Source organism: Cebus imitator, unplaced genomic scaffold (assembly GCF_001604975.1).
Source record: "Cebus imitator isolate Cc_AM_T3 unplaced genomic scaffold, Cebus_imitator-1.0 Scaffold546, whole genome shotgun sequence".
NCBI lineage: Eukaryota > Metazoa > Chordata > Mammalia > Primates > Cebidae > Cebus > Cebus imitator.
This window is the reverse complement of record NW_016107861.1, coordinates 453,573-477,222: the sequence shown is the minus strand read 5'-3', so window position 1 is coordinate 477,222 and position 23,650 is coordinate 453,573. Positions and strand designations below refer to the sequence as shown.

Below are 23,650 nucleotides of genomic sequence, written 5' to 3'. Positions count from 1 at the left end.
CATAAAGCACCAGGGGCTACAACAATGGGAGGTTTCAGCACCCCTAAACCTGAGAAGTAAGGGATAAGAATGGAGCTGGGGCCCCCCATGACAGCTGGGCTACAATGGAGAAGCCACTCAGCAGGGCTGTGGTCACAGAGGGGCAAAGCCACTGCCAGACCTCAAATCAATGCAGGGAGGGAGCAGGGGAGAATACCCAGCCTCTCTCTCCTGCCCTTCTATCTTCTGCCAGTGCCTCCCTCTGGCCCAAACCAACAGAGGCCAGGGAGGCCAAGGGGTGCCGTCCTGTGGCTCAGTCTTCTGGAGTTCAGAGTGGAGCAGAGGAGTGGGTGGCCTGAGAAAGAGCAAAAGTCAAAACAATCACCAGATCCCTGAGCTGGGTCACGCCAGGAGCTGGGGGTGCCACTGAGACCTTAGAGGTGTGTGTATGTTTAGGGGAGAAGAGGTAACCCCCCTCCATGGGTCTGAAGGGATCGGCTCAGTAGCCCAGGCAGTGGTACTGAGGGAGGCTAGAGCCACCCTTCTGCCAAGAGTATGGCATTAGGAAGGCTTCTAGGGACAGGTGGCACTGGAGCCGGGCCTGAAAGAACAGGCCGATGCAGAAGGGAAAAGGGAGGAAGGGATCCAGGCAGCACCTTGGACATGGGGCCAGGCCGTGGGCCTCGGAACTACACTGTCCGGGAGAAGCCAGCCAAGCCCTTGAATTCTGACCCCTCCAACTGAGAATTTGGGACTCAGATCGTGCCAAGACAGCTGGAGCAGATGAGTCAAAGATGGAAGATGTTCAAAGAAAACACCTGGTGCAAAGAAGACTGTGAAGAGGAGGCTGAAGTGGCTTCAGAGAGCCCATTGGCCGCCTGAGGGTCCTCCAGCAGCCTCGTTTACCCATAAACAGCTCATCTGCTTGTTACAAATCATTCCAGCCTCATTAGCTACACCCCCTCCTGATCCCTACCTGTTTGTTAGCTTAGTTCTAATTATATCAGAGTCATAAAATCCTTTTAAAATAACCTATACCTCACAATTCTGGAAACTCTGGTGGGTGCCTCCCTGAGTAATGTCAAGCAGGGGGCTTTTACCATAGCCTGGGGTTGCCGAGGGGAGACTGAGGCCCAAGCTTGGCTCCTGAGGAGTTCTGGCTGAAGTGGTGTCACAAGCTCCATCTCCAGCCTCGGTGAAGGAGTTTCCCTTCGAGAAATCAGTGTGGGAGAGGATGCTTCCAAGGCCTACTATGTAGCGGGCACTTCACATGCTTTATCTTCTGGGAAGTCATTATGGCTCCCATTTTACAGATGAGGAAATTGAGGCCTGGGGAGGTAAAGGGACATGCCCAACATCCCCCAAATGGTTGAAGGCAGAACCAGGATCCGAACTTGAGTCTGTGTTGTTCAGAACCTGACCTCCTTCTCCTAAGCTCTGATATTCCACACTCCCCTTCACCCTGGCCCTGAGCTGATGCCTCCATTTTGAGCCTGGCCTTTGACCCTCATCCCATTCCCTTGGGGAGGGTCTGCGCCTGGACTTTCTGAGTCTCAGCTTCTGCATCTGTAAAATGGAGGCTCAGCCGTCCTTGCTGGCCACCTCGTTGCCAGGGTGCAAGAGCTAATGGATTCATGAGCAGCTCTCCACAGCCCTGAGTGCCAGCATCCACGTGGAAGGGCGGCTGTTAGCTTGATTACAGGCACCGCAGCAGCTTCCGGGAGGGGAAGTGTTTAATTGGGGGTTTTATTTCCAGCAGCAGGGTCTGGGTTAATGAAATATCCCTGGGCCTCCTGGCATGTGGCTGCCCGGCTGCCTCCCTGTGTTGTTGACAAACCTTGAGCCAAATACCTGGCTGTGATTTACCAGCTCCTCCTCAGCCAGATAAAGCGGGGCTGATAAGTAGGGCTATGCCCTGACCCACCCCACCTCCAGCAAAGATGGGCGTCTGGGGACCATGGGCCCAGCCAGGAACCAGCCTGGCTTTTAATATTTGATGCTAATGAAGGGTAATTGGCAGATGCACTTGCACAGGCTCGCTGAGCAAGGGACACAGTGATCCTTTGACTCTGTGCCAGTAATGCACACATCTGTGCACACACCACCTCCCTACCCTCCCAGCTGGCTCTGAACAGAGGGTGCAGGAATGGTGCAGCTGTCGGGGGTCTGCACTGGCAAGGGGGCCCGCTGGGAGGAGACTGAGTGTTGAGAAATCTGAGCCCAGAGGAAGGGCAGAGGAGAATGGCACATGGCACATTCTTCCCTATTAGCAGCAAGTTTGGCTGCTAACTTTAGGCCTCTGGAGGCAAAGAGCTGGGGGATTTAGTCCTGACTCTGCTACTTTCTAGCTGATGTCCTTAGGCAAGTCCTTTGGCTTCTCAGAGGCTCAGTTTCTTCATATGTAAAATGGGACTAACCACTACCTTGAAAAGTGGTTATAATGTGCAAAGGTGTCAGGTGTACAGTAGGCATTCAAAAGCTGATTCTGTGAAGGCATAGCCCATGGGAAGAGCATGTAGTGAGGGAACCTGCAACAAGGCAGTGCCTACTGTATGCCAGGCCCTGTGCCAGCCGTGGGAAGTGGGTCTTACTAGCGTCACATGGTTGCAGGCTGTGTCCTGGGTATACGGTCTTTAGACGGTTTGTGTGCCTGCAGTTCCGTGGCCGCTTCTTCTTTTCCCTGGCCCCTCAACCTTCTTCCTTTCTCCCCATTTCCTCCCATCAAAGCAGGCTGCTTGAGCAGGCTCTGACACCATCTCATTCCACATGGAATAGTCAGCCCAGGTCCCCATCACTGCTTTTGGGGGTCTCTGCAGGAGAACACTGGGTTTGCCTCATGTCAGAAGACTCGGCCCCATGAAAAATCTCAGGCATCCATGCCGCAGATAAGACAGGCATTTGGGAGCCCTTCACATTGCTAAAATCAGACCATGTGCCTCTCCTTCTCTGCCATTGGGGATACGCCTCATTTTGTTTATAAATGCCTTTGAAGGCTATTGGAATATGGTTCTCACTGCTGTAAGTTCCACCATTGTATTTTCAGGTTTTTGTGTTTCTTCCAGGTGAAGTCTCTTTTAAACTGCAGGCTCTTCCGGAAGGAGTCATGCTGCAAGCTGACTCAACCCATTGGGTTACCAGATAATTTCTGTGTCCTGAAGAGGGACCTGGTTCAGGGTTTGTTTGGGAAAGAAGCTGGGAGGGAGGAGAAGAAAGAGCAGGGAGGCTGTTCTGGTGTCTGGGATCAGGGTTAGGCAAGGGCAAGGTCCCTTGGCAGGCCTTGCTGACAGTGCTGGAAGAGGGCTGTCACCAGACTCTGCAGTAAAGTTGTCCCTGCCACATTTTTCACTGGGGTGAAAAATAGAACCCCGAGTCTAGATGGTTGCCTGTGTCCTGGGCCCCTGAGGGGCAGGCCCTAGGGACGTAATCACACACACACACACACACACACACACACACACACACACACACGCGCGCATGCGCGCACACACACACAGACACCTCACATATTAATGAAGCCCCTTCTCAGGAGACCCAGTTCTTTTGTTGTGGTTGGAACAGAACCTCACTTTGCTGCCCAGGCTGGAATGTGGTGGCTCGATCTTAGCTCACTGCAGCCTCCACCTCCCAGGTTCAAGTGATTTTCGTGCCTCAGCCTCCTGAGTAGCTGGGAATAATGGCTAATTTTTTGTATTTTTAGTAGAGATGGGGTTTCGCCATGTTGCCCAGGCTGGTCTTCAACTCCTGAGCTCAGGCAATCCGCCCGCCTCGGCCTCCCAAAGTTCTGGTACTACAGCTGAGAGCCACTGTGCCCGGCTGAGACCCAGTTCTGACTCCTGTCTCTCCACAGGAACACTGACCAGCCGCTGCTGCCAGGGCCTCTGGTGCCTTCTCCATTCTCTGGCCTTCACTCCCTCCTTCCTCCCACAGCTGGGGAAACTGCTCTTTAAAATCTTCTAGTGTTTTGGAATGCTGACGTCTTTTAAAGTTTGTCCTGGCTGCAGCTTCCCTCCTTGGTCCCCCTGTGCTCCCTACAGGCCAGTGTTCTCCCCACCCTCTCACTGTGCCCTTTTGTCTCAAGTTCCTTGGCCCTGGTGTCAGACTGAAGTTCCTCTGCAGGGAGGCCAGGAATGAGGCATTTCCTCCTGGATGCAAGTAAGCAGTGGCCTCTATCAGCCTCCCAGCAAACCTGAGGCCAAGGCCAGGCATCTCCCTAGGTGGTCGACATGGGGCATGGTGGGGGACAGCCTCTGCTGGGATGTCAATGGGCACAGGCAGTGCGCCGCCTAGTTTCTGCGGGGCCTGTGTTTGATCTCTGAATCTATGCCCTTCCTTTCTGAGGTCTTTTTTTGGTTTTTTTTCTGAGTCTTAATTCTCTGAAGCCAGGGACTGTGCCACCATCCTCAGACAGGGAGGTCCCTGAGGGAAGGGTCTGGCTCCCTTTCCTCTCCCCAAGGGCTATCTCCATTTCCAACATGTAATTAGAGGCTCTGTGAAGTTAGGAGCTGGGTCTCCCCCTTTTCTATGGGGAATCTCCAAAGGCCAAGGCTGCATAGGTACCGTGAGGCTGTGTACTGTTCTCAGACGTGGAGGTCCTTGAGGGTAGGTCTGTGTCTCTTCTGTCAGATTAGGACTTCTTATGGGGAGGGCTGTGTGTGTCCCTCTCTCAGATCAGTGCTCTGCCTCTCTTCCCTTCTCGTGGGAACTCAGTGCCAACCTTGTTCCCAGGGTCTGGTTTCCCCAAGGAGTATGGGAGGGAGGTGGGGGCTGAGTCCCGAAAATCAGAAATAGCGAGCGACTGTAGGGCCAGCACGGCGCCAGACCTTGTCAGGAGCGTGATTTGAGGCTGGAGGCAGGGACGTGGAACTGAGCTAAACTCGTCTCACCTCAAAGACATGAATTCACTAAACTGTGTCCTAGGTTGGCTGAGAGGCAGGGCTGAGGGTGGGGCTGAGGAGCCTCTACCTTGGTGACCCCCATCTTGTCCCTGGACCAACAGGGTATATGTCAAGGGAGGAAGGTCCAGGGGTGTGTGTGTGTTGTGGGTGGATGTGTGTGTGTAAAGAAGGGAAAAGGATGTCACTAACTCAGAGGGGTCAGTTCTGGGGGAGCAGGAATAGCTCTCAGGATGGAGAGGAAGGGAGGCATCTAACACCAGGCAGGCTGCCTATTCTGGGCTGAGGCTCAGGGTCAGGTCTCCCCACCCCAGTGCTACAGGGCCACGTGTACCGGTTCTGCACAGCTGAGGGCCTCTGGCTGCACAAGGACAACTCCAGCCTGCCCTGGAGGGACTTGTCGGAGTGCCTGGAGTCCAAGCGAGGGGAGAGAGTGAGTTGACGAAGGGTTCTGAGCCAGGGAGTGGGGAGCAGTGTCTCGGCTTCACTGGAGCAAAGACTCTTGGCTTTGGTGGGGGCATCTGTGGTCATTCCATCCATCCCCCTGCCTCTGGGGGCTTTGCACACCATGCTTTCTGGACAAAGGTGGTGTGTATTCACCTCTTTGGCCTTGGAACGGGACCCAAAACATCCAAGTGCCATTGCTGTAGGTTATGGTTATTCTCTTTCTTGGTCTTGGTATCCCCGGTGAGTCCTGACTTGGGGCCCCAGCTCTGCCTCTGTCCCATGGGAAGGAAGACTGTGGGAAGAGGGCCATGGGCTGCCCATGTACATTTATGTTCCCCGTGTCCGACAGAGCTCCCCGGAGGTGCAGCTCCTGTCCCTCTACATCATCTACACAGTGGGCTACGCACTCTCCTTCTCTGCTCTGGTCATTGCCTCTGCGATCCTCCTCGGCTTCAGGTAAGGTGGCCCAGACCCCAGGAGGGGCTGCTTCGTCCTAGCTTTCCCGGATGGAGGAGTTAGGATGAAGCAGCCCAACACAAAAGCAAAGCAACAGCGCAGCACCGTCTTTCTCTCAAGAGCTCTCTAAAGAGGCCTTACCATAGAATATGAGGTTGAAAACACAGGATATGATACTGTGTTCTCAGTCTAGTCTCCACTATGTAAATGTGTGCATATGAACTGCAAAAAAGAACGAAAATAATACCACACGTGCACTGCCAACCTCAAAACCTTAATGGTCGGTGATGGGGTTATGGAAAATCCCAGGAGATCTTCTCCAGTGAACATGTGTTACTTTAATCGTCAAGAATGTAGTGTGATTTTAGAAAAGATCTTGGGGATTAGAGATCATCCTTCCTTTGGAGCTTTTCGGCCCCAGTGGAAACGTTCCTCCTTAGGTCTAACCTAGATAAGATGTTCCTTCCAGACTAAGAGCTGGTAACAGAGTACTAGATTCTTCCCACTCCTTTGTACTTGGTGGAGGTGGGCCAGGGGGCCTAGGTTCAAAGAGGGGGCAGTCTGGGGGAATGAGACCTCAGGACACCAGGCAGCAAGAGCAGGAGAGGTGGCATTCCCCCTCCCACCTTCAAGGCACCTGGCACAGTACTGGGCACATGGTGCTCAATAAATGCACTCATTCAATGAATACTCTATGCTTTTATTATGAATTATTTCAGCGATTTGAAAATTCAATGATAATATTATGATTACTCATGCACACACCATTCAGCCTAAGAACACATCCCATAGTTATACTTCTCTGGGTAACCCTCTCTGATCATGTCCCTCTCCCTGCCCTACTCCCATCAGAGCCCTGAATGTGCCTCTTTTAATTCTCACACATTTCCTTGTACTTTTACCACATCCATGAGTAGCTATAGAAATATATAGCATGGTACTGTGTATTTTTAATAGTGTGTTGAACATATTTGTCTTAGTCTATTCCTGCTGCTATAGCAAAATACCTTAGACTGGGTGATTTATAAATAATAGAAATGTATTCCTCACAGTTCTGAAGGCTGTGAAGTCCAAGATCAAGGCACCAGCAGATTCCGTGTCTAGTAAGTGCTCGTCCTCTCTTTCCAAGATGGCGCCTTCTCACTGTGTCCTCAGATGGCAGAAGGGCAAATGGGTGAAAAGTGCTCACAAACACCCTCAAGCCTATTTTAAAAGGTACTAATCCCATTTGTGAGGGCAGAGCCTTCATCAGCCTGATTACCTAAAGGCCTCACCTTTTCATACGATTGTCTCTGGGACTAAGTTTCAATATGAATTTTAGAGTGATACAACATTCAAACCATAGCATTCTGCCCCTGGCCTCCCCAAATTTCTGTCCTTCTCACATCCAAAATACGCTCATTTAATCCCAATAACCCCAAAGTCTTAATTCATTCCAGCATTAACTTTAAGGTCTAAGTCCAAAGTCTCATCTAAATGTCATTTAAATCAGATATGAGTGAGACTGAAGGGATGATTCCTCCTGAAGGAAATTTCTCTCTAGCTGTGAACTTATGAGATCACAGAAGTTATGTGCTTCCAAAATGAAATGGTGGGGCAGGCATTTTCATTTCATAGGACAGACATTCTCATTTCAAAAGGGAGCAATAGGGCCAGGTGTGGTATAACTCAGCGATGACCTGAGTTCTATTTGGACCCACTTGAGCCACAGCTAGGATGGCCAAGGAGCACTGCACCCAAGTGTAGGGAGCAGAGACAGGAGATGGCCCTGGGCAGTGACTCCCAGTGTCTCACACTGTCCTGGGCCCCTCCCCCCAAACTCTTCTGCTCCCAAGGCCCTGACATCTGGACCTAAGATCTCTGAAATGCATTCAGGGTCATTTTTCCATTTTCTGGATGAATAGCACCTGACTTTCTTCTATCCATGCTAATCTTATCAAACATTCACTTGGCCATACCCTTGGTATGGTCTTCTGAACATGCTTTTGCATTCTTTACAATATGGCCAGACTGAGAATTTTCCAAATCTTTAGGCTCTGCTTCTCTTTTGATTATAAATTCATCTTTCATTTCTCTCTTCTCATATTCTGCTATAAGCAGTCAAGAGAAGCCATGCAGTACCCTCAACACTTTGCTTAGAGATTTCTTCTACCAAATATCCTAATTTCATTGCTCATGAATACTTGCTCCCACAAAACACTTGGACATAGACACAATTCAGCCAAGTTCTTTGCCACTTTATAACAAAGATGGCCTTTCCTCCAGCTTCCAATGCCATGCTCCTCATTTTTCTCTCAGACCTCATCAGAATGGCCTTTACTATTCCTATTTCTACCATTATTATGTTTACAGCCTCTTAGATAATCTCTACAAAGATTGAAACTTTCTATGTAGCTCTCATAATCTTCTGAGCCCTCACCAGAATCATCCTGTATGGCCCATTTGTGGCAATGTAGGCTTTTTCTAGCCTGCTTCTCCAAATTCTTCCAGCTTCTGCCCACCATCAAGTTCCTAAGCTACTTCTATGTTTAGGTATTTATTACATGGCACCCCACTCTCAATACCAATTTCTGTCTTAGTCTGTGCCTGCTGTTGTAACAAAATACCTTAGACTGGGTAATTTTTGAGTAATAGAAATTTATTTCTCGCAATTTAGAGGGTGGGAAGTCCAAGATCAAGGCACCAGCAGGTGTGATGTCTAGTAAGGGCTTGCTCTCTGCTTCTAAGATGGTGTCTTCTCACTGTATCCTCACGTGGTGGGGAAGCGGTGAACACTATGCCCTCGCATCACAGAAGGCAAAAGGCCAAAAAGGCTCACAAACTCATGAAGGCCTCTTTTATAAGAGCACGAATCCCATTCTTGAGATCGGAGCCCTCATGATATAATCATCTTCTGAAGGCTTCACCTCTTAATACTATCATTGCATTGGGGATTAAGTTTTAACATGAATTTTAGACAAACACAACATTCAAATTGTAGATATATATATATATATATATATATATATATATATATATATATATAGAGAGAGAGAGAGAGAGAGAGAGAGATGGAGTTTTGCTCTTGTTACCAGGCTGGAGTGCAATGGCGTGATCTCAGCTCACTGCAACCTCCGGCTCCTGGGTTCAAGCAATTCTTCTGCCTCAGCCTCCTGAGTAGCTGGGACTATAGGCGCGCGCCACCACGTCCAGCTAATTTTTGTATTTTTAGTAGAGACAGAGTTTCACCATGTTGGCCAGGATGGTCTCGATCTCTTGACCTCATGATCCACCTGCCTCGGCCTCCCAAAGTGCGGGGATTATAGGCGTGAGCCACCACGCCTGGCCCGTAGACATATTTTTCTGTAATTTTTTGGTCCAACGTTATGTTTGTGTGAGTTTATTCACACTGACACAAGTAGTCCTGTTTTGTGGATTTTTAACTGCCAGTCCATATTCCATTACATAATACAGCACAGTTTATCTGTTATCCTCTTAATGGACATGTGAGTTGTTTTCTTTTTTTGTCTTTCTGAATTGCAAATGTTGGTGCAATGAACATTCTTACTTGTGCATTTCTCTGGGACACATCACCAGGAGTAGAATTGCCAGATCTGACTACCACCTGCTTTTGCAATTTTTCTAGGTGTAAAGTTGTACTTCACAGTGGTCGCACCAGTTTCCCTTCTAACAAGTAATAAAAGACAGCTGCCTTTGGGTAGCCTTATCACCAGTATTTAGTGTTTTCAGACTTAACTGCTGCTAACCTGAAGTATGTGAAATTGCCTCATGATTTTAATTTGCATATTCAAGATTCTTAGAGAGAGCAAGCATTTTTCATGATTTCTTCTGTGAATTGCTTTTTTATATCCTTTGCTTACTGTTTCATTGGTTTATTTGAATTTTTCTTTTCTATTTTATATGTTCATTACACATTCTGGATACTAATCCAGGATTTACCCTCTCTTTAGCCTGTGGCTTAGTTTTTTCACTCATTTTATGATGCTTTTATGCACTTATGCACAGAAGTTCTTCATTTTAATGGAATAAAGTTTATCAATTTGGTATTGATAAATACAGTTTATCAATAAAGATTTACCAGTTGATAACAATGAGTTTTATTAATTGATTTAAAATTATCCATTTTTTCCAAAGAACAAATTATGGACAATCTTATTAAGAAATCTTTCTGGCCCAGCATGGTGGCTCATGCCTGTAATCCCAGCACTTTGGGAGGCCGAGGCCGGCGGATCATGAGGTCAAGAGATCGAGACCATCCTGGCCAACATGGTGAAACCTCGTCTCTACTAAAAATACAAAAAAATAGCTGGGCATGGTGGCACGCGCCTGTGGTCCCAGCTACTCAGGAGGCTGAGGCAGAAGAATTGCTTGAATCCAGGAGGCAGAGGTTGCAGTGAGCCGAGATTGTGCCACTGCACGCCAGCCTGGCGACAGAGCAAGACTCCGTCTCAAAAAAAAAGAAATCTTTCCTTATCTTAGTGTCATAAAGATAGTCATCTATATTTTCTGTAAGCTTCAGAGTTTTGTTCTCCCTTATGGTTCTTTGATCTGCTTGGAATTCATATTTGTGTATGATACAAATAACGGATTTCATTTTATTTTTCTATATATGGAATTAGCTGCCTGAGTACCATTTGTTGATAGCCTTTCCTTCCCCCTTTGATTTGCAATGACTGCCCTTCCATGTAGCAAGACTCCATATCTGCATGGGTTGGTTTCGGTCACCTGCAGTTTTTTCCTGTTAAGCTGTTTATCTTTCCTCATCCCAATACCATGGTGCCTTAACTAATGTAGATTTACTAGAAATCATATAGCAAAAGCCTCTCCTCCGTGATTCTTTAGAAGTATCTGGAGTATTCTTAGTCCCAGATCTTCTTTATAAGTTTTTTTTTCTTTTTGAGACATAGTCTCGCACTGTCACCCAGGCTGGAGTGCAATGGCACAATCTTGGCTCACTGCAACCTCTGTCTCCCAGGTTCAAACGATTCTCCTGCCTCAGCCTCCAGAGTAGCTGGGATTACAGGTGCCCGCCACCATGCCCAGCTAATATTTTTATTTTTAGTAGAGATGGGGTTTCACCATGTTGGCCAGGCTGGTCTCGAACTCCTGACCTCGTGATCCACCCACCTTGGCCTCCCAAAGTGCTGGGATTACAGGTGTGAGTCACCATGCCTGGCCCTTCTTTATAAGTTTTTAAAGATCTACTTTAAAAATAACTTAGAAAAAAAGAAAAAAAAACTTAGAATTTTTATTAATATGGAGAGACTAGACTCCTTCAAGATAGTGAGTCTTTCTATCTGTGAATGTGATGTATCTATCTCCCACTAATTTAAGTCTTCTCTAATAATTTTAAGTAAGTTTCATAAAATTCTCCATTGAGCTGTTACCCATCTTCTGTTAGATTCATTTCTAGGTAGTTTATTTAAAATATTGCAAATGAATTATTTTTAAACATTTACTATTAACTTTTTCATTGCTGGTATATATAAACATACTTATTAGCAACGTTGCTGAGCTGTCTTAGTTCTAATAATTTGTCTGTAGATTCTGTAGATTCTCTTGGATTTTCTATGAAGATAATCTATCATCTACAAATAATAACCATTTTGTTTATATCCAATTCTTGTACATTTTTCCCTTGCCTTATTATAGTGGGCAGCATCTGCAGTTACAATGTTGACTAGAAGCAATGATAGCAGATATCCTTATTTTGTTCCTGCTTTCACAGGAAATGCTCCCAGAGTTTCTCAGTTGAGATTGATGTTTGCTCCCAGTAAGGTAGATAGCATTTATTAGGTTAAGAAATCCCCTTGTACTTTCAATTTGTGACACAGTTTCACATGAAAGGATATTAAAACTCTATCCAGTGGTTTCTGAATTCCCTCCAAGTGCCTAGTCCTGGTCTGCATCTGTGAGTCATTTAAGATGTGGGCCCTGTTATGAAGAAGCAAAGTCTCCATTGGGGAAACTGATCTCAGACATAAATCTCTTCAGTTATGCATGACGTTGTGTAAAAGAAGATGCTGCAGAGAGAAGGATAGAATGTGGATGGGAGGAGGGAGCAGTGACTGCACAGCAGAAGCCTTGATGGAGAGGCAGGATTTGAGTTGGATGGAAGGATTTTCACAATGATGAGGATGAAGGGCACTCACAGAAGAAGACACAGGCACAGTCTCAGGGCCAGAAATGCCTGATGTGTGTGTTAGCTTGAGAGCCTGGGTCTGTAGAGCAGAACCGTTGGCTGCCTTGCCAGGGAAGGGCCCTGCTTTCTCCCTCAGACACCTGCACTGCACCCGGAACTACATCCACCTGAACCTGTTTGCATCCTTCATCCTGCGAGCACTGTCCGTCTTCATCAAGGACGCAACCCTCAAGTGGATGTATAGCACGGCTGCCCGGCAGCACCAGTGGGATGAGCTCCTCTCCTACCAGGTGTGTAGTGCATCTGGGACTGCCATGGGAGGGGTGGGCGGTCAGAGGAGGCCTGCCTCTGCCACCCTAGCCAGGCCTGGCACAGGGGAAGGCAAGAGCTGCCCAGTGCTGGCCCTTTGGGAGCCCCCAGTCTGATGGGAGAGGCAGTTCACCTTGGGACCCTCCAGTCTGAGGGAGGAAACACTGCCTTCGGGACTTCTCAGTCTGATACAAAAGAGTAGTCTTTGGAGACACACTTGGGTTTGAATCCCAGCTCTGTCACTTACTATCTGTATACTTTTAGGGAAGTCACTTACTTCTCTAAGGCTGAGTTTTCTCACCTGCAGGGGGATATTACTTTCTTCCAATCACGATAGTGAGGATTCAGTGAGCTAAAGCATATAAAGCCCTTAGCACTAGCCCTAGCCAGACACCTGAGCTCTCTCCTCCTGCCTTCACCGTGGCAGGATGGTGGCTGGAACACGATGGGGAGTGGTATCAAGAGAGGCAGAGGGCAGAGCCGTTGTCCCCATGGCACCCTTCTTCTGCCCCCAGGACTCTCTGGGCTGCCGCCTGGTGTTTCTACTCATGCAGTACTGTGTGGCGGCCAATTACTACTGGCTCTTGGTGGAGGGCGTGTACCTGTACACACTGCTGGCCTTCTCAGTCTTCTCCGAGCAACGAATCTTCAGGCTCTATGTGAGCATAGGCTGGGGTAAGACCCACCATCACCCCCTTGGACCTGTGGCGTGGGTGTGGGAGACCTTGACCCCTCTTCCAGCATGGTACTTGGAACGCACTGCTGGACAAGGGGCAGAGCACACTGGGTAATCCTCTTCCTGGGCACAGGGCCTTCTGCCCCTGTGCTGTTAAGACTCTGTAGGGCTTATGGTCCTCCCCTCCTTTGTATAACTCACCTCCCTTAATGGAAGCCGCCACCCCCATGTGGCCAAATACCACCCTCTACCACTATCACGTCCACCACTGGAGGTCATGGCACTGTCCACATGGGGTCATGTGGCCTTAAGAGCCCAAGGGAAATGCTGAGTCCTGGGCCTCAAAGTGCGGAGGGGATCAAGAGGGCAGGGGGGTTTCTGGGGAGGGACGCTGAGGGTGCTCTGTCACATGATGATAAAGAGGAGGGCTCAGAGGAGAGCCAAGTAGGACGGGGCAGGGGACCAGAGGCCAGCCAAGGAAAGGGTGGACTACGGATGTGCCTGGGGCCCAGCTGGAAATGTTCTAGCCAAAAAAGTTTGCCAAGAACCACTGTGTCTTTTTTTTTGCTGGAACATTTCTGGTTGTGCCTCTGCCTCTCACCACGCAGGATTCTAATGAGGGGCAGGGCTGGGGTTGGGCAGGGGGCTGGGATTCCCCTTCGCGCCCCTGAGAAAACATGCAACAGGCCTTTCTGAAGGGGCCCACGGAGCCCCGAAAATAGGCCCTGCCCTCTGGCCCTCCCTAATCTGCCACTGAATCTGTGGGTTTTCCTGTTCCACATAATCCCCCACCCTGCTTGCCACTCCTTCATTCACTCTTCCTTCCTTCATGCGCCCACCTCACGCTGCTCTGACCATGGCTGCCCCTGCGACCCAACTCCAGGGACTTCCCAGCTCAGTCACACCCAGACTTCTCCCCCAGTTGCCCCTCTTCCCTGACACTGGCCCTTCCCCTGAGCTTTTGCAAGGCTGTTCTCCATGCAGGAATGTTCAGAGAGCATCCTTCTCACACCAGGGTGTCAGCTGCCTCTTCAGGAAGCTGCCTCAGGCCATCGGCCCTGGTGGTTCTGTGCTCTCTGCCCTCTCAACCTCTCCATCCCCTCTCCTTGCACTTCATTTATTTTTACTGGTGTTCCTCAGCAACTTTGCTCTGTATAACTCCCCGGAGAAGAGTAGCCTGAGAGATTTTAAAGTGACCAGTGTCTTGAGGGCACCAAGGCCCAGAGCAGGCAGGGCCTTAAAGGCAAAGCAGGCCCTGTAGCCGAGGCCTCCCGACTCCCAGGCTCTGGGCCCGTGGCCATCATGCCCAGTTCTCTGGCCCCGGCTGCAACGTTTCAGTCCCTTGTTGCACCCCTGAGCGGGCTCAGGCCTCTGCACAGGTGGGCAGGTAGGCCTGCTCCTCGCCTTCCTTCTCCTCCCCTGGGACCCAATCCCTTCCTTGGCCTTTTCTCCTCAAGGCTTCTTCCTCCTGCTGGAGCTGATGGAGAGCCCTGCAGCTCACTAGGGGTAGGGGAGGAGGGAGACCAACGAGGGAGCTCAGGGAGGGCTGTCTTCAGGGTGGGGCACAGCATCTGTCCATTCTAGGAATTAGCATCAGCACTGTTAGTGCCTGTCACCATGGCGACCTGAGGGCAGGAACAATCAAGGGACGTGTGTGATGTGTGTGGAGGAGCGGGGCTAGCTGGCTGGAGTTTGGTGGGGACACACAGCCCTGGAGGTCTCGGAGTGGGAGGTCGGGGAGGGAGTACCAGCCCTTTTCCTACCACCTCACACCCTAGCTCAGGGTTCGGAGTCTGTGAGAGCACAAGGGCAAGACCTGGAGGACACCCTGCTGCAATCAGAACACCTCTTCCTGAGGAATCGGGATGGGGAGAGACAGGTTCACAGGTGGCTAGGAGCTCAGACATGATGCCAGGAGGCCCTGCCCAAGCTGGGATCCTTGGGAAACAACTTTTAGCTTTGTGTGCAAGTAGAAGAATTAAAACTGGGACTCTGGCACAGTTGGAGAGGTCCCCCAAAGGGCATGGCAGCTTCTCCTGCAGTCCCCAGGCAGTCAGGGGCCTGTAGAAACCCACAAGGAGGCTGTGCAGGAGGGAGGCGAGTGATGGATGAGGAAATCATTACTTCCCGGAGCCGGTTCTGTATGTCTTGCTTTGAGCTTTTATCTCCAACCTGTCTTGCTCGTTTTCTAAATGGGAGAAAGATGAAGCCAGCAGGGAGTGTTTAATGCTTGCATGTGGCAGGGCTTTGTGCCTGTTTTTTGAAAAGGCCTTGTTAAGGAAATGCTGACTATGAGTGAAGCTTGCCAGGTCTGGCTGATAACATGGGTGAGTGCCCTGATCCTTCCTCATCCCAGGAGGTCTCAGAGAGAAGGGGCGGCAGGGGGTGGGGATGCCTGAGAAGGAAGCTTCTGTATGTATATGTGGTTCAGGCAATAGGCATGCTCTTGCTTAGAGAAGTTTCCTCCCCTCATTGATTTATTGACTCACCCATTCATTCATTCCATTCTTACTGGGCATCTTCTATGTGGCAGGGCCTGTGCCATGTGCTGGGGCCTTTGGAGATCACCCCACTCCTTGTCCAGTTCCATAAAGGCCTGTTATTAAAGCACCATGGATGCTGAGAGGTCTAATTTGTGTAAAAATAAACGGGCTGAGAGAGAGAGAGAGAGAGAGAGAGCGCTGATGAAGAATGCTGGTCAGCTGGGGGCTCCTTTGCTTTCTCTATCCTTCCCTGCATCATCAAGCATGGTAGATCCAGGCACACAACCTGCTTAGTAGCTGCTATTGAGTGGACACTGATGTGCTAAAGATATAGATGATGGTGACAGGAAGGGCTGTGAAGTGGTTCTGTGCTGGAAATGTGCTCCTGGCCGAGATTCCCCAAAGCCACATGTGCACATGCATATTCCAGCCACCACACTCTCACACACACGTCTACATACCTTAATATGCACACACTTACCTATCTCAGACACATCTCCAACACTGAGGGAGGCGCCCGTGGAGACAGGCATGGAGGCAGCCAGTGCAGAAAGCCATTGAGGACGGTGGGAGTGGGCATGGACTGCAGCCCTGAACTCCAGCCCCACCTGTGCTCTTCTGAACCCCTGATCCATCTCCTCATGTCATGTGAGGAAGGACGCTCCAATTTTAAATGAACCAACACAGATCGAGCTCTCAGGGTGACCTGGGCATTAAGGCTCTGAAGGTGAGTGAGGCCCAGCCTCTACACTCAAGAAGCTGGGAACCAGTTGTATTAATTCTCTATTGCTGCATAACAATTAACCCTGAAACTCAGCTACTTAAAACAATGAACCATTGTTATCTCACAGTTCCTGTGATCTGGAATCTCTGTCCAACTTAGCTGGGTACCTTGTGGCTCAGGATCTCACAGAGAAAACCCTTTAGGCAAGACCATGCCAATTTCCTGAACCACCTCCACATACGGAAGCTTCCTTCTCGGGCATCCCTGCCCCCTGCTGTCCCTTCTCTCTGAGACCTCCTTCCAGGATCAGGGCACTCACAGAGAAGTAGCCAGCTGTCACCAGGGGTGCCATCATCTCAAGGCTTAACTGGGGATGGAGAATCTACATCCAAGCTCACTCGCAAGGCTGTTGGCAGGAAGCCCCAGTTCCTTGCTGGCTAGAGGCTGGAGACCTCCATTTCTTGCTGCAAAGGCCTCTATCCAGGCCTTCTGAGTGCCCTCAGGACATGGCAACTGGTTTCCCCTGGAGCAAGTGATCAGAGAAAGAGAGATAGAGTATGTGCAAAACAAGCCAGAATATCTTTTATAACAATCAGAAGTGGCATGCCATCACTTCTGCCAGATGTTGTGGGTCACACAAAACAATGCTGACACAATGTGGACTACACAAAGGTATGAGCACGGGAGGTGGGATCCCCATGGCCATCTTAGAGGCTGTCTACCATACAAGTCAAGTCTCAGCTGAGTGGAAAGTAGTATTTTGTAGCTCTTGTTATTGTAGACCACTGCGGACAGTTAGTTGGTCTGTTGGCATCAAGGACTGGTCTCCTGTCTCCATTCCAGGATTCTGCCGAGGCCATAACACCCCTCAAGAGTGGTATGAGATACCTGCACCCACGTGGGCTCGTGTGTGGGTATTTACACACATGTGCAGACACACAGGTGCACAGGGGTAGGGAATAGGCAACGGAAAGGACATCCAGTGCCTGAAGGGGCTGACAGATGGGCAATGTGGGCTGAAGCAAGAGAGAAAAAGAACAGCTGCTCCTCACCTCATCCACCATGCTGCCCCCACAGCATGGCCTGGTCCTGCTACTGCTTGGGTGTCTGTGGCCTGGTATCTCAGCCGGGACCCTCAGGGCAAGTCCTGACAGTGTGCCTGGCATGTAGGAGGTGAGGGACTGGTGAGGACCTCTCTGTAAGGAAGAGTCTGGGAGTCGCATGGGGCTCCTGCTGCCTCTGTTCTCCCAGGTGCCCAGAGAAAAACTAGAAAACCTAGTTTGAGGCCAGGCAAGGAGCGGGGCTGGAAGTGTGAGAGGCCTGGGGCAGGGAGAGGTGTCAGCGTGTGGACTGTGGCTCTGGTCCGCCAGCCCCTCTCCCCTTCTGTCTTTTTCTCTCTCCTAGGTGTCCCCCTACTGTTCGTTGTCCCCTGGGGCATTGTCAAGTACCTGTATGAGGACGAGGGGTGAGTGTCCTGCTGCAAGGGGGCAGGTGTGCCCAGGTCTCCATTCTCAAGGTCCATGGGATTCCTTGGTACCTGGGGCACCCATCTGTCAGGAGGACAAAGGCGGGGACCAGTTTAGAATGTGAATTTAGTTCTCTCATCTCCCCTCCCTGCCTCTGCCCCTGCCCCAGGATTGTTTGATGACTAATGGTACTGGGTGTATGGGGATATGGTGCTCTCCTGCAGGTTTTTCTGTAATATCTGCAAGTGACATGTTTGTGTCATTTTGTATATGATGCTGGGTACACACATGACTGTGTTGGTAGGTCCATGAGAGGCTGTGGCTGTGGGTATCTCCGTGTATGATGGTGTATTTGGACTGTGTGTGTGTGTTGTGTGGCTGTGCACTGGCAGGGCTCTGTGTGGGTCAGTGGGGCTGCTTGTTGAGTGGCTCCTGGGATCTGTGTGTGTGGTACTCCACATGGCCATGAGCGTCGGCAGCCCCTGTGCCTACACCCGAGCTGGGGGTCCTGTGAGTCCTGCTGAAGGCACATGTGCATCTCTCTCCCTCCCTAGCTGCTGGACCAGGAACTCCAACATGAACTACTGGCTCATTATCCGGCTGCCCATTCTCTTTGCTATTGGGGTGAGTGATGGTGTCAGGGATGGGGGTGGCAGCTATGATAGGCCTGGGTTCGTGCCCCTGCCAATCCCCGGCTACCCTGCAGGTGAACTTCCTCATCTTTGTTCGGGTCATCTGCATCGTGGTAGCCAAACTGAAAGCCAATCTCATGTGCAAGACAGACATCAAATGCAGGTGATGTAGCTGGGTTGGCTTTACTGAGGACCCTCAGCAAGTGTCCCTTTCCTTCCAGCAGAGAGAGAGAGAGATCCTGGGATGCTTAGCTTAGAGCCCTACACTACCCTCTTCTTCCACCCAGGCCTGGCCTGGGACCCTAAACCCTTGCTTTTGCCCTGTCTCTGGGCAGCCCCTGGGCTTCTTGGGGTCTTGACATCTATTGTTTCCTTCCAGGCAGCCTGTCCCAGGGTATTTGGGGTGGGAGAACATCCATGACCCAGATGTCAGGACTTGGTAGGAAGCGGGGAGGGTAGAGAAAGGGGAGAAGAGTCCTTAGGAGATCTCGGCAGAGAATGACTCCAGAGGTCTCCACCCTGCCCCTCAGACTTGCCAAGTCCACGCTGACACTCATCCCCCTGCTGGGGACTCATGAGGTCATCTTTGCCTTTGTGATGGACGAGCATGCCCGGGGGACCCTGCGCTTCATCAAGCTGTTCACTGAGCTCTCCTTCACCTCCTTCCAGGTAACTTCATGGCTGGGGGCACTTGCTTGTGAAGTCCTAGAATGGGGGTGGGACAGACACCAGCCTGCATCATGCAGATGAAAAAGAGTAGGCTGAGAGCTGGGGGAGTGATCCCTGACCAAAGTACCTAGTTAGAGCAGAGCCAGAACTAGTGTCCCCAGGTGTCCCAATACAGAGTCTTCTCTGTAAGCACATGGGACAAGAAGCCTTCCTGGATGTAGCTCTGGATACCCAGCCTGGCATTGCAGCTGCCATCTACTGGGTGGCGAGCACCCTGCCAAGTGCTTTACATGCGTTGTGCATTCACTCCTCACAGAACCCAGGAGATGCGCAGGGTTGCCCCCGTTTTACAGAGGAGCCTCAGAGGCGTTAAAACCAGAGTTATGGCATCACACTTTCAAAGAGAAGAACTGATCCTCTCCATGAGCATTAAAGGATGCTAAGCGGGTGTAAAAATACAAAAAACTAGTCCCTGCCCCTCAAGAGTGTTACGAGATGCCTGTACACATGTGGGCTTGTGTGTGTTACAGACATGTGCAGACACACAGAACACAACTCTGGAGCCCTGGGTGTCCTGTGTGAACAGACGGGGTGGGTGTGGGGAATATTCTCCACAATCAGTCACTGTACTTCGCTGGGTCAGGCCTCCTCAAGGGTACATTGGCTGTAGAATCTTGCAGCTTCTGGGCAGCTTCTGAGCAGGGTCTCCTGGACCCGATGGCACATGCCTGGGAGACCCATAGGGACAGGCTAGCTGGGGCCTGTAGCCAGGCTTAGTCAGAGAGGGGCAACTCTGCTGTTCCTCCAGAAAGGAAATGGGAGGGAAGCCCCTGCCCTATTCCTGGATCTCCCTGGGCCGCTGGATTTGAGGAGGGGGATATTGAGGATGGAGTCCCAAAGTGCTTCTGACCAGGGCTAGTCTGCAGGGGACCTCTCTCCTGTTTCCTGCCTCTTGATGTGATTCTGATTTCCAGGGGCTGATGGTGGCCATCTTATACTGCTTTATCAACAATGAGGTAAGCTCTGAGGAGAGACAGTGGGGACCCTGGTGGGTGGGTACCATCAGCCAGTCTGGACTTGTGCAATGGGGACTCCTATCAATCTTGTCAGCTGAAACCTCCTACTCACCCCACTGAGGCCCTCGGGTTGAGGAGGCATCTTGTCCACAGATTTGGTTTTCTGTGCGTGGGTCTCTCACACATGAACACACACACACACACACACACACACACACACACACACACAAACACACACACACACGTACATGTACAGACATACCCTATGGTATGAGCTTGGGGAAGACCCAGCCTCATGTTAAGGGGGTCCTGAATGACCCCCTTTGCTTGCTGGTGGTGACTGTCACTTACAAAGTGATTCAACACACGCATACCCAAACCACATGCTTGGAGCTTTAATAATCATGATTTCATTTAATTATGACCCCAACATCCCTCAAAAAAACCCTGCTGAAATTCTTATTTCATCTTCCCATTTTGATACATGAGAACACTGAAGATTAGAGGGCATCAGAAACCTGCCCTGGGTTGGAAATAGTGGCACACATCGCTTCTCAGACTTTTGGCTAAGATGTAGTGTGGAAATAGTGGCATGGCAGAGCCAGGACTCAAATTAATTCTGCCTTAAGGAAGGAAGCACCTCATTCTTCATACACACAGGCAAGAGCCCTGGCTCACTGTGGGGAAGGGGGTGGCTTTCTGGTGCTAGGGTGGGAGAAGGGGGTTCTTGCTGGCCCAACACCCTCTCCTGCAGATGCCTGTAGGACTGCAGGCCTCCCTCCCATCTCTGAGATGGTCAGCTCCTGGGAGGAGGGCGTGCCTGTGTTTGTGGACAGCTGGGAAAGGCTCCTTCCTCCAAGGTACTCATCTTTGGGCTGGGTATCATAAATGCCACAGCAGCCCCTTCCTCCAAATTCCTTCCAGAGGGGAAAACAAATAATAATGGCAGGGGCAGCACCGGGGCCCTTGGGGAAGTGTCCACAACAGGATTAACCGCCAGCAGGGAGGAGTCCACCCCACAGCCTGGGAGGACACTGAGGACTGTCACTCCGTTCAGGCCCAGGTGAGGGTTTGCACTAGGGGGGCTGGGGCACAGGTGACCCAGGGACACTGATCCTCAAAGACCTGGGGCTCTTTGTGTGACTTATGTGTCACTAAGCCTGGAATCCCAGAGCTCAGGGATCTTGGAGTCAGCACATTAACAAAGACTTATCTTTTTCTGTGGGTGTGGGGAATGCAGAGGGGGCAGTGGGTGGGGACCTGGGTATTTCAGGGAGCTATGAGATGGCTCAAAGAAGCGATGTGACGTAGCAGAAAAGATGCAACCATGCGGTTTTTGGCGTCTTATTTGGTCTGATCTAGGCCCCACCACTTAATGAGCTGTGTGACTTTACATGCCCACTCTAAATCTTAGTTTGCTCATCTACAAAGTGGGGGTGATAATGCCTATCTTTGAGATTCTTGTGAGGATTAAGAAAGTCTGAAAAAGGTGGGAAAGGAGAACCGAGAACAGATCCCTCCTTCAAGGTGGGATGCTGAAGGCCCATCCTAGCTCCTCACAGCTGCTGCTTGGCATGAAGAAACACACACCACCACCTCCAGATGCTCAGTAAGCAATCACTATTAGATATCAATATTGTGATTCCCAGAGACAGGGGCCTAGGGAATCTCAGAGGATGCTGTGCAGAGAAAATGAGGCTGGGTGAAAGGGAAGGGAGAGGGATGTTCCCCTGTCCCTGAGGCTTCCTCCTGCCTCTGCTGAACTGGCTTCCTGTGGGAGGCGTGGCCCTCAGATCTCTAAAAGGGAGGGAAACCAAGGTTTCTTAATCGCTTACTGCATATTAGACACTCAAAGTGTCTAATTACATCCAATGCTGTGAATGGTATCCCCAATTCACAGCTAAGAACATCAAGGCTCAGCAAAGTGAAATGAGTAGCCCTAATTCAGTAGCTAGAAGGCGGTAGATGTAGTGGGCTGTGGTGGGGGCAAGATCCCACTTAATATCTGAGGGTAGCCAGTGCTGGGGAGGTGAAGGCAGGACCAGGCAATGGGATTCTGGCTGCTCCCAGGGCAGATCTCAGAAGACCCAGTGGGCTCAGTTTGGAGGTTAGGGCAGGGAAGGAGAGAAGGGCCTCACCCAGTAGGCCCTTGACCCACAGGAGGCAGGAAGACACAGCAGCCCTGGTTCTCCTCCACGGCCAGATCCTCACATTGAATTTCTTTAAAACTGACACAAACGAGGAAGTGCAAAAACCTAAGCTCTGTGGGTGGCCTTCCTTCCAGGAATGTTCTCAGCCAGCTGGATGATGTGCTACCCAGCCCTGAGCTCTGCTGCTTCCCATTCCAGCCCAGTCGTGATGGGGACAGGACAGGGTGGCATGTATCCCTGTGCAGGGATGAGGAGCAGAGGCCCGTGGGGAAAGACAGGCTCCCTGCTGCCACCTTGTCACCTCAGCCCCCCACTTCCCCATTCCCCCTCCTCTGTCCTTTGATACCCTCACCGCAGCCCTACTGGCAGACACATTGTGCTTGGCTTTCCTGCCACCATTACAAAGAGCTTCCCCTGACCCCTGGCTCAGCCGCCTCTCCAGATTCCATCCTCCCCAGCCCAGTCGTCTCATCACCTCCCTCCTCATGCACCACCCATGGCTGGCCCACCTTTGTAAGGGGATAGACACATGTTTGTAAGGAAATAGTTCTTTGCAAAGAACTTGACCCTGAATCACCAGAGTTGTATCTCTCTGACCAGGCCTGGCTGTAGGTTCCAGCTAGCATCTCCCCATGGATCTTCCAGGCTTGTGCCATGGGGTCCCAGAGACCCTGCTCCAAGAACAGAGTACCACCCAGTTCCTTTAACCCCACTTCAAGACTCCTCATGCCCTGGCTGCTCCAGGCACAAGCTCAGATACATCATTGTCACCGGGCCACAAAATATGCAAGTGGCTCTGGGGCTGAGGCCTCTGTCCACAAGAGCTGTTCTGCAGACCCAGGGTTGCCATGGCAATGCCAGGTACTTGTGACCTGAGGAGAAAAGATGGCTTGAATATTGGTTCTGTGTGCCTGCCAAGGCCTGCACCAGCTGCTGGCGGGCAGGAGTGGGGACAGGGAGAGGAGGCCTGAAGGTGGTTTTGCTGTGGCTTGTGCCTGAGAGCCACAGTGAGGTGACTCAGAGCCCTGAGTGCTGGTCCCAGCCCTGCCACCGCGGAGCTGTGTGACCTGGGGCAAGTCATTTTGCCTCCCTTGCCTATGTCTCCCCAGGTGTAAATGAAGGTGAATGAGCTTCCCAGTTCACCCCAAATCCTGAGCCTGGCATGATGCTGGCTGGAGAGGGTGGCCAGGAGGATTGTGCTGCACTGCAGAGGTTGAGGGCAGCGATGAGGATACAATCCAGTGGTGGAGGAGGAAGTGTGCTGGCCTAAGTGCCAGGCCAGGTGCTCAGGATTTTTAAAGACAAAAGTGGCATTTCTCCCTGGCCTGCGCCTCTAGATTTCAGCGGTGGAAATGGTGATTGTGTTGGACAAACCGGGAAACTCTGTCTACCACAGGTGCAATGGACACTGTTGACTTGTGTCCACCACTCCATCAGCAGAGTTCTCTGAGGAACAAGGACCCTCCAGGGTGATGCTTTCCCCTGGTGTGGTCTTGGTTGGTTCATTTTCATAGCTGTGGAACAGAAGGAACCCCATGTGAGATGCTCATTTATTTACATTCTCATTCATTTGGCTCATTTAAAACACATGTATGAAGTACCTGCTCTA

General features: G+C 50.7%; 1 protein-coding gene across 3 annotated transcripts in view; it reads left to right on the top strand.

Annotated features, from left to right (window-relative positions):
• The window catches only part of GLP1R (glucagon like peptide 1 receptor), a 44,747-nt gene that overhangs the window by 13,819 nt on the left and 7,278 nt on the right, over positions 1-23,650 (top strand). For all 3 annotated transcript variants that reach the window (XR_005197830.1, XR_005197831.1, XM_017515290.2), the window contains 9 exons: positions 5,186-5,304; positions 5,668-5,774; positions 12,053-12,206; positions 12,741-12,900; positions 17,513-17,573; positions 18,129-18,198; positions 18,281-18,369; positions 18,737-18,875; positions 19,850-19,891. Coding sequence is in view for 1 of the 3 variants with exons in the window: in XM_017515290.2 (XP_017370779.2) it covers positions 5,186-5,304; positions 5,668-5,774; positions 12,053-12,206; positions 12,741-12,900; positions 17,513-17,573; positions 18,129-18,198; positions 18,281-18,369; positions 18,737-18,875; positions 19,850-19,891 (941 nt within the window). In the remaining 2 variants the exon portion in view is untranslated. The remainder of the gene's footprint in view (positions 1-5,185; positions 5,305-5,667; positions 5,775-12,052; positions 12,207-12,740; positions 12,901-17,512; positions 17,574-18,128; positions 18,199-18,280; positions 18,370-18,736; positions 18,876-19,849; positions 19,892-23,650) is intronic.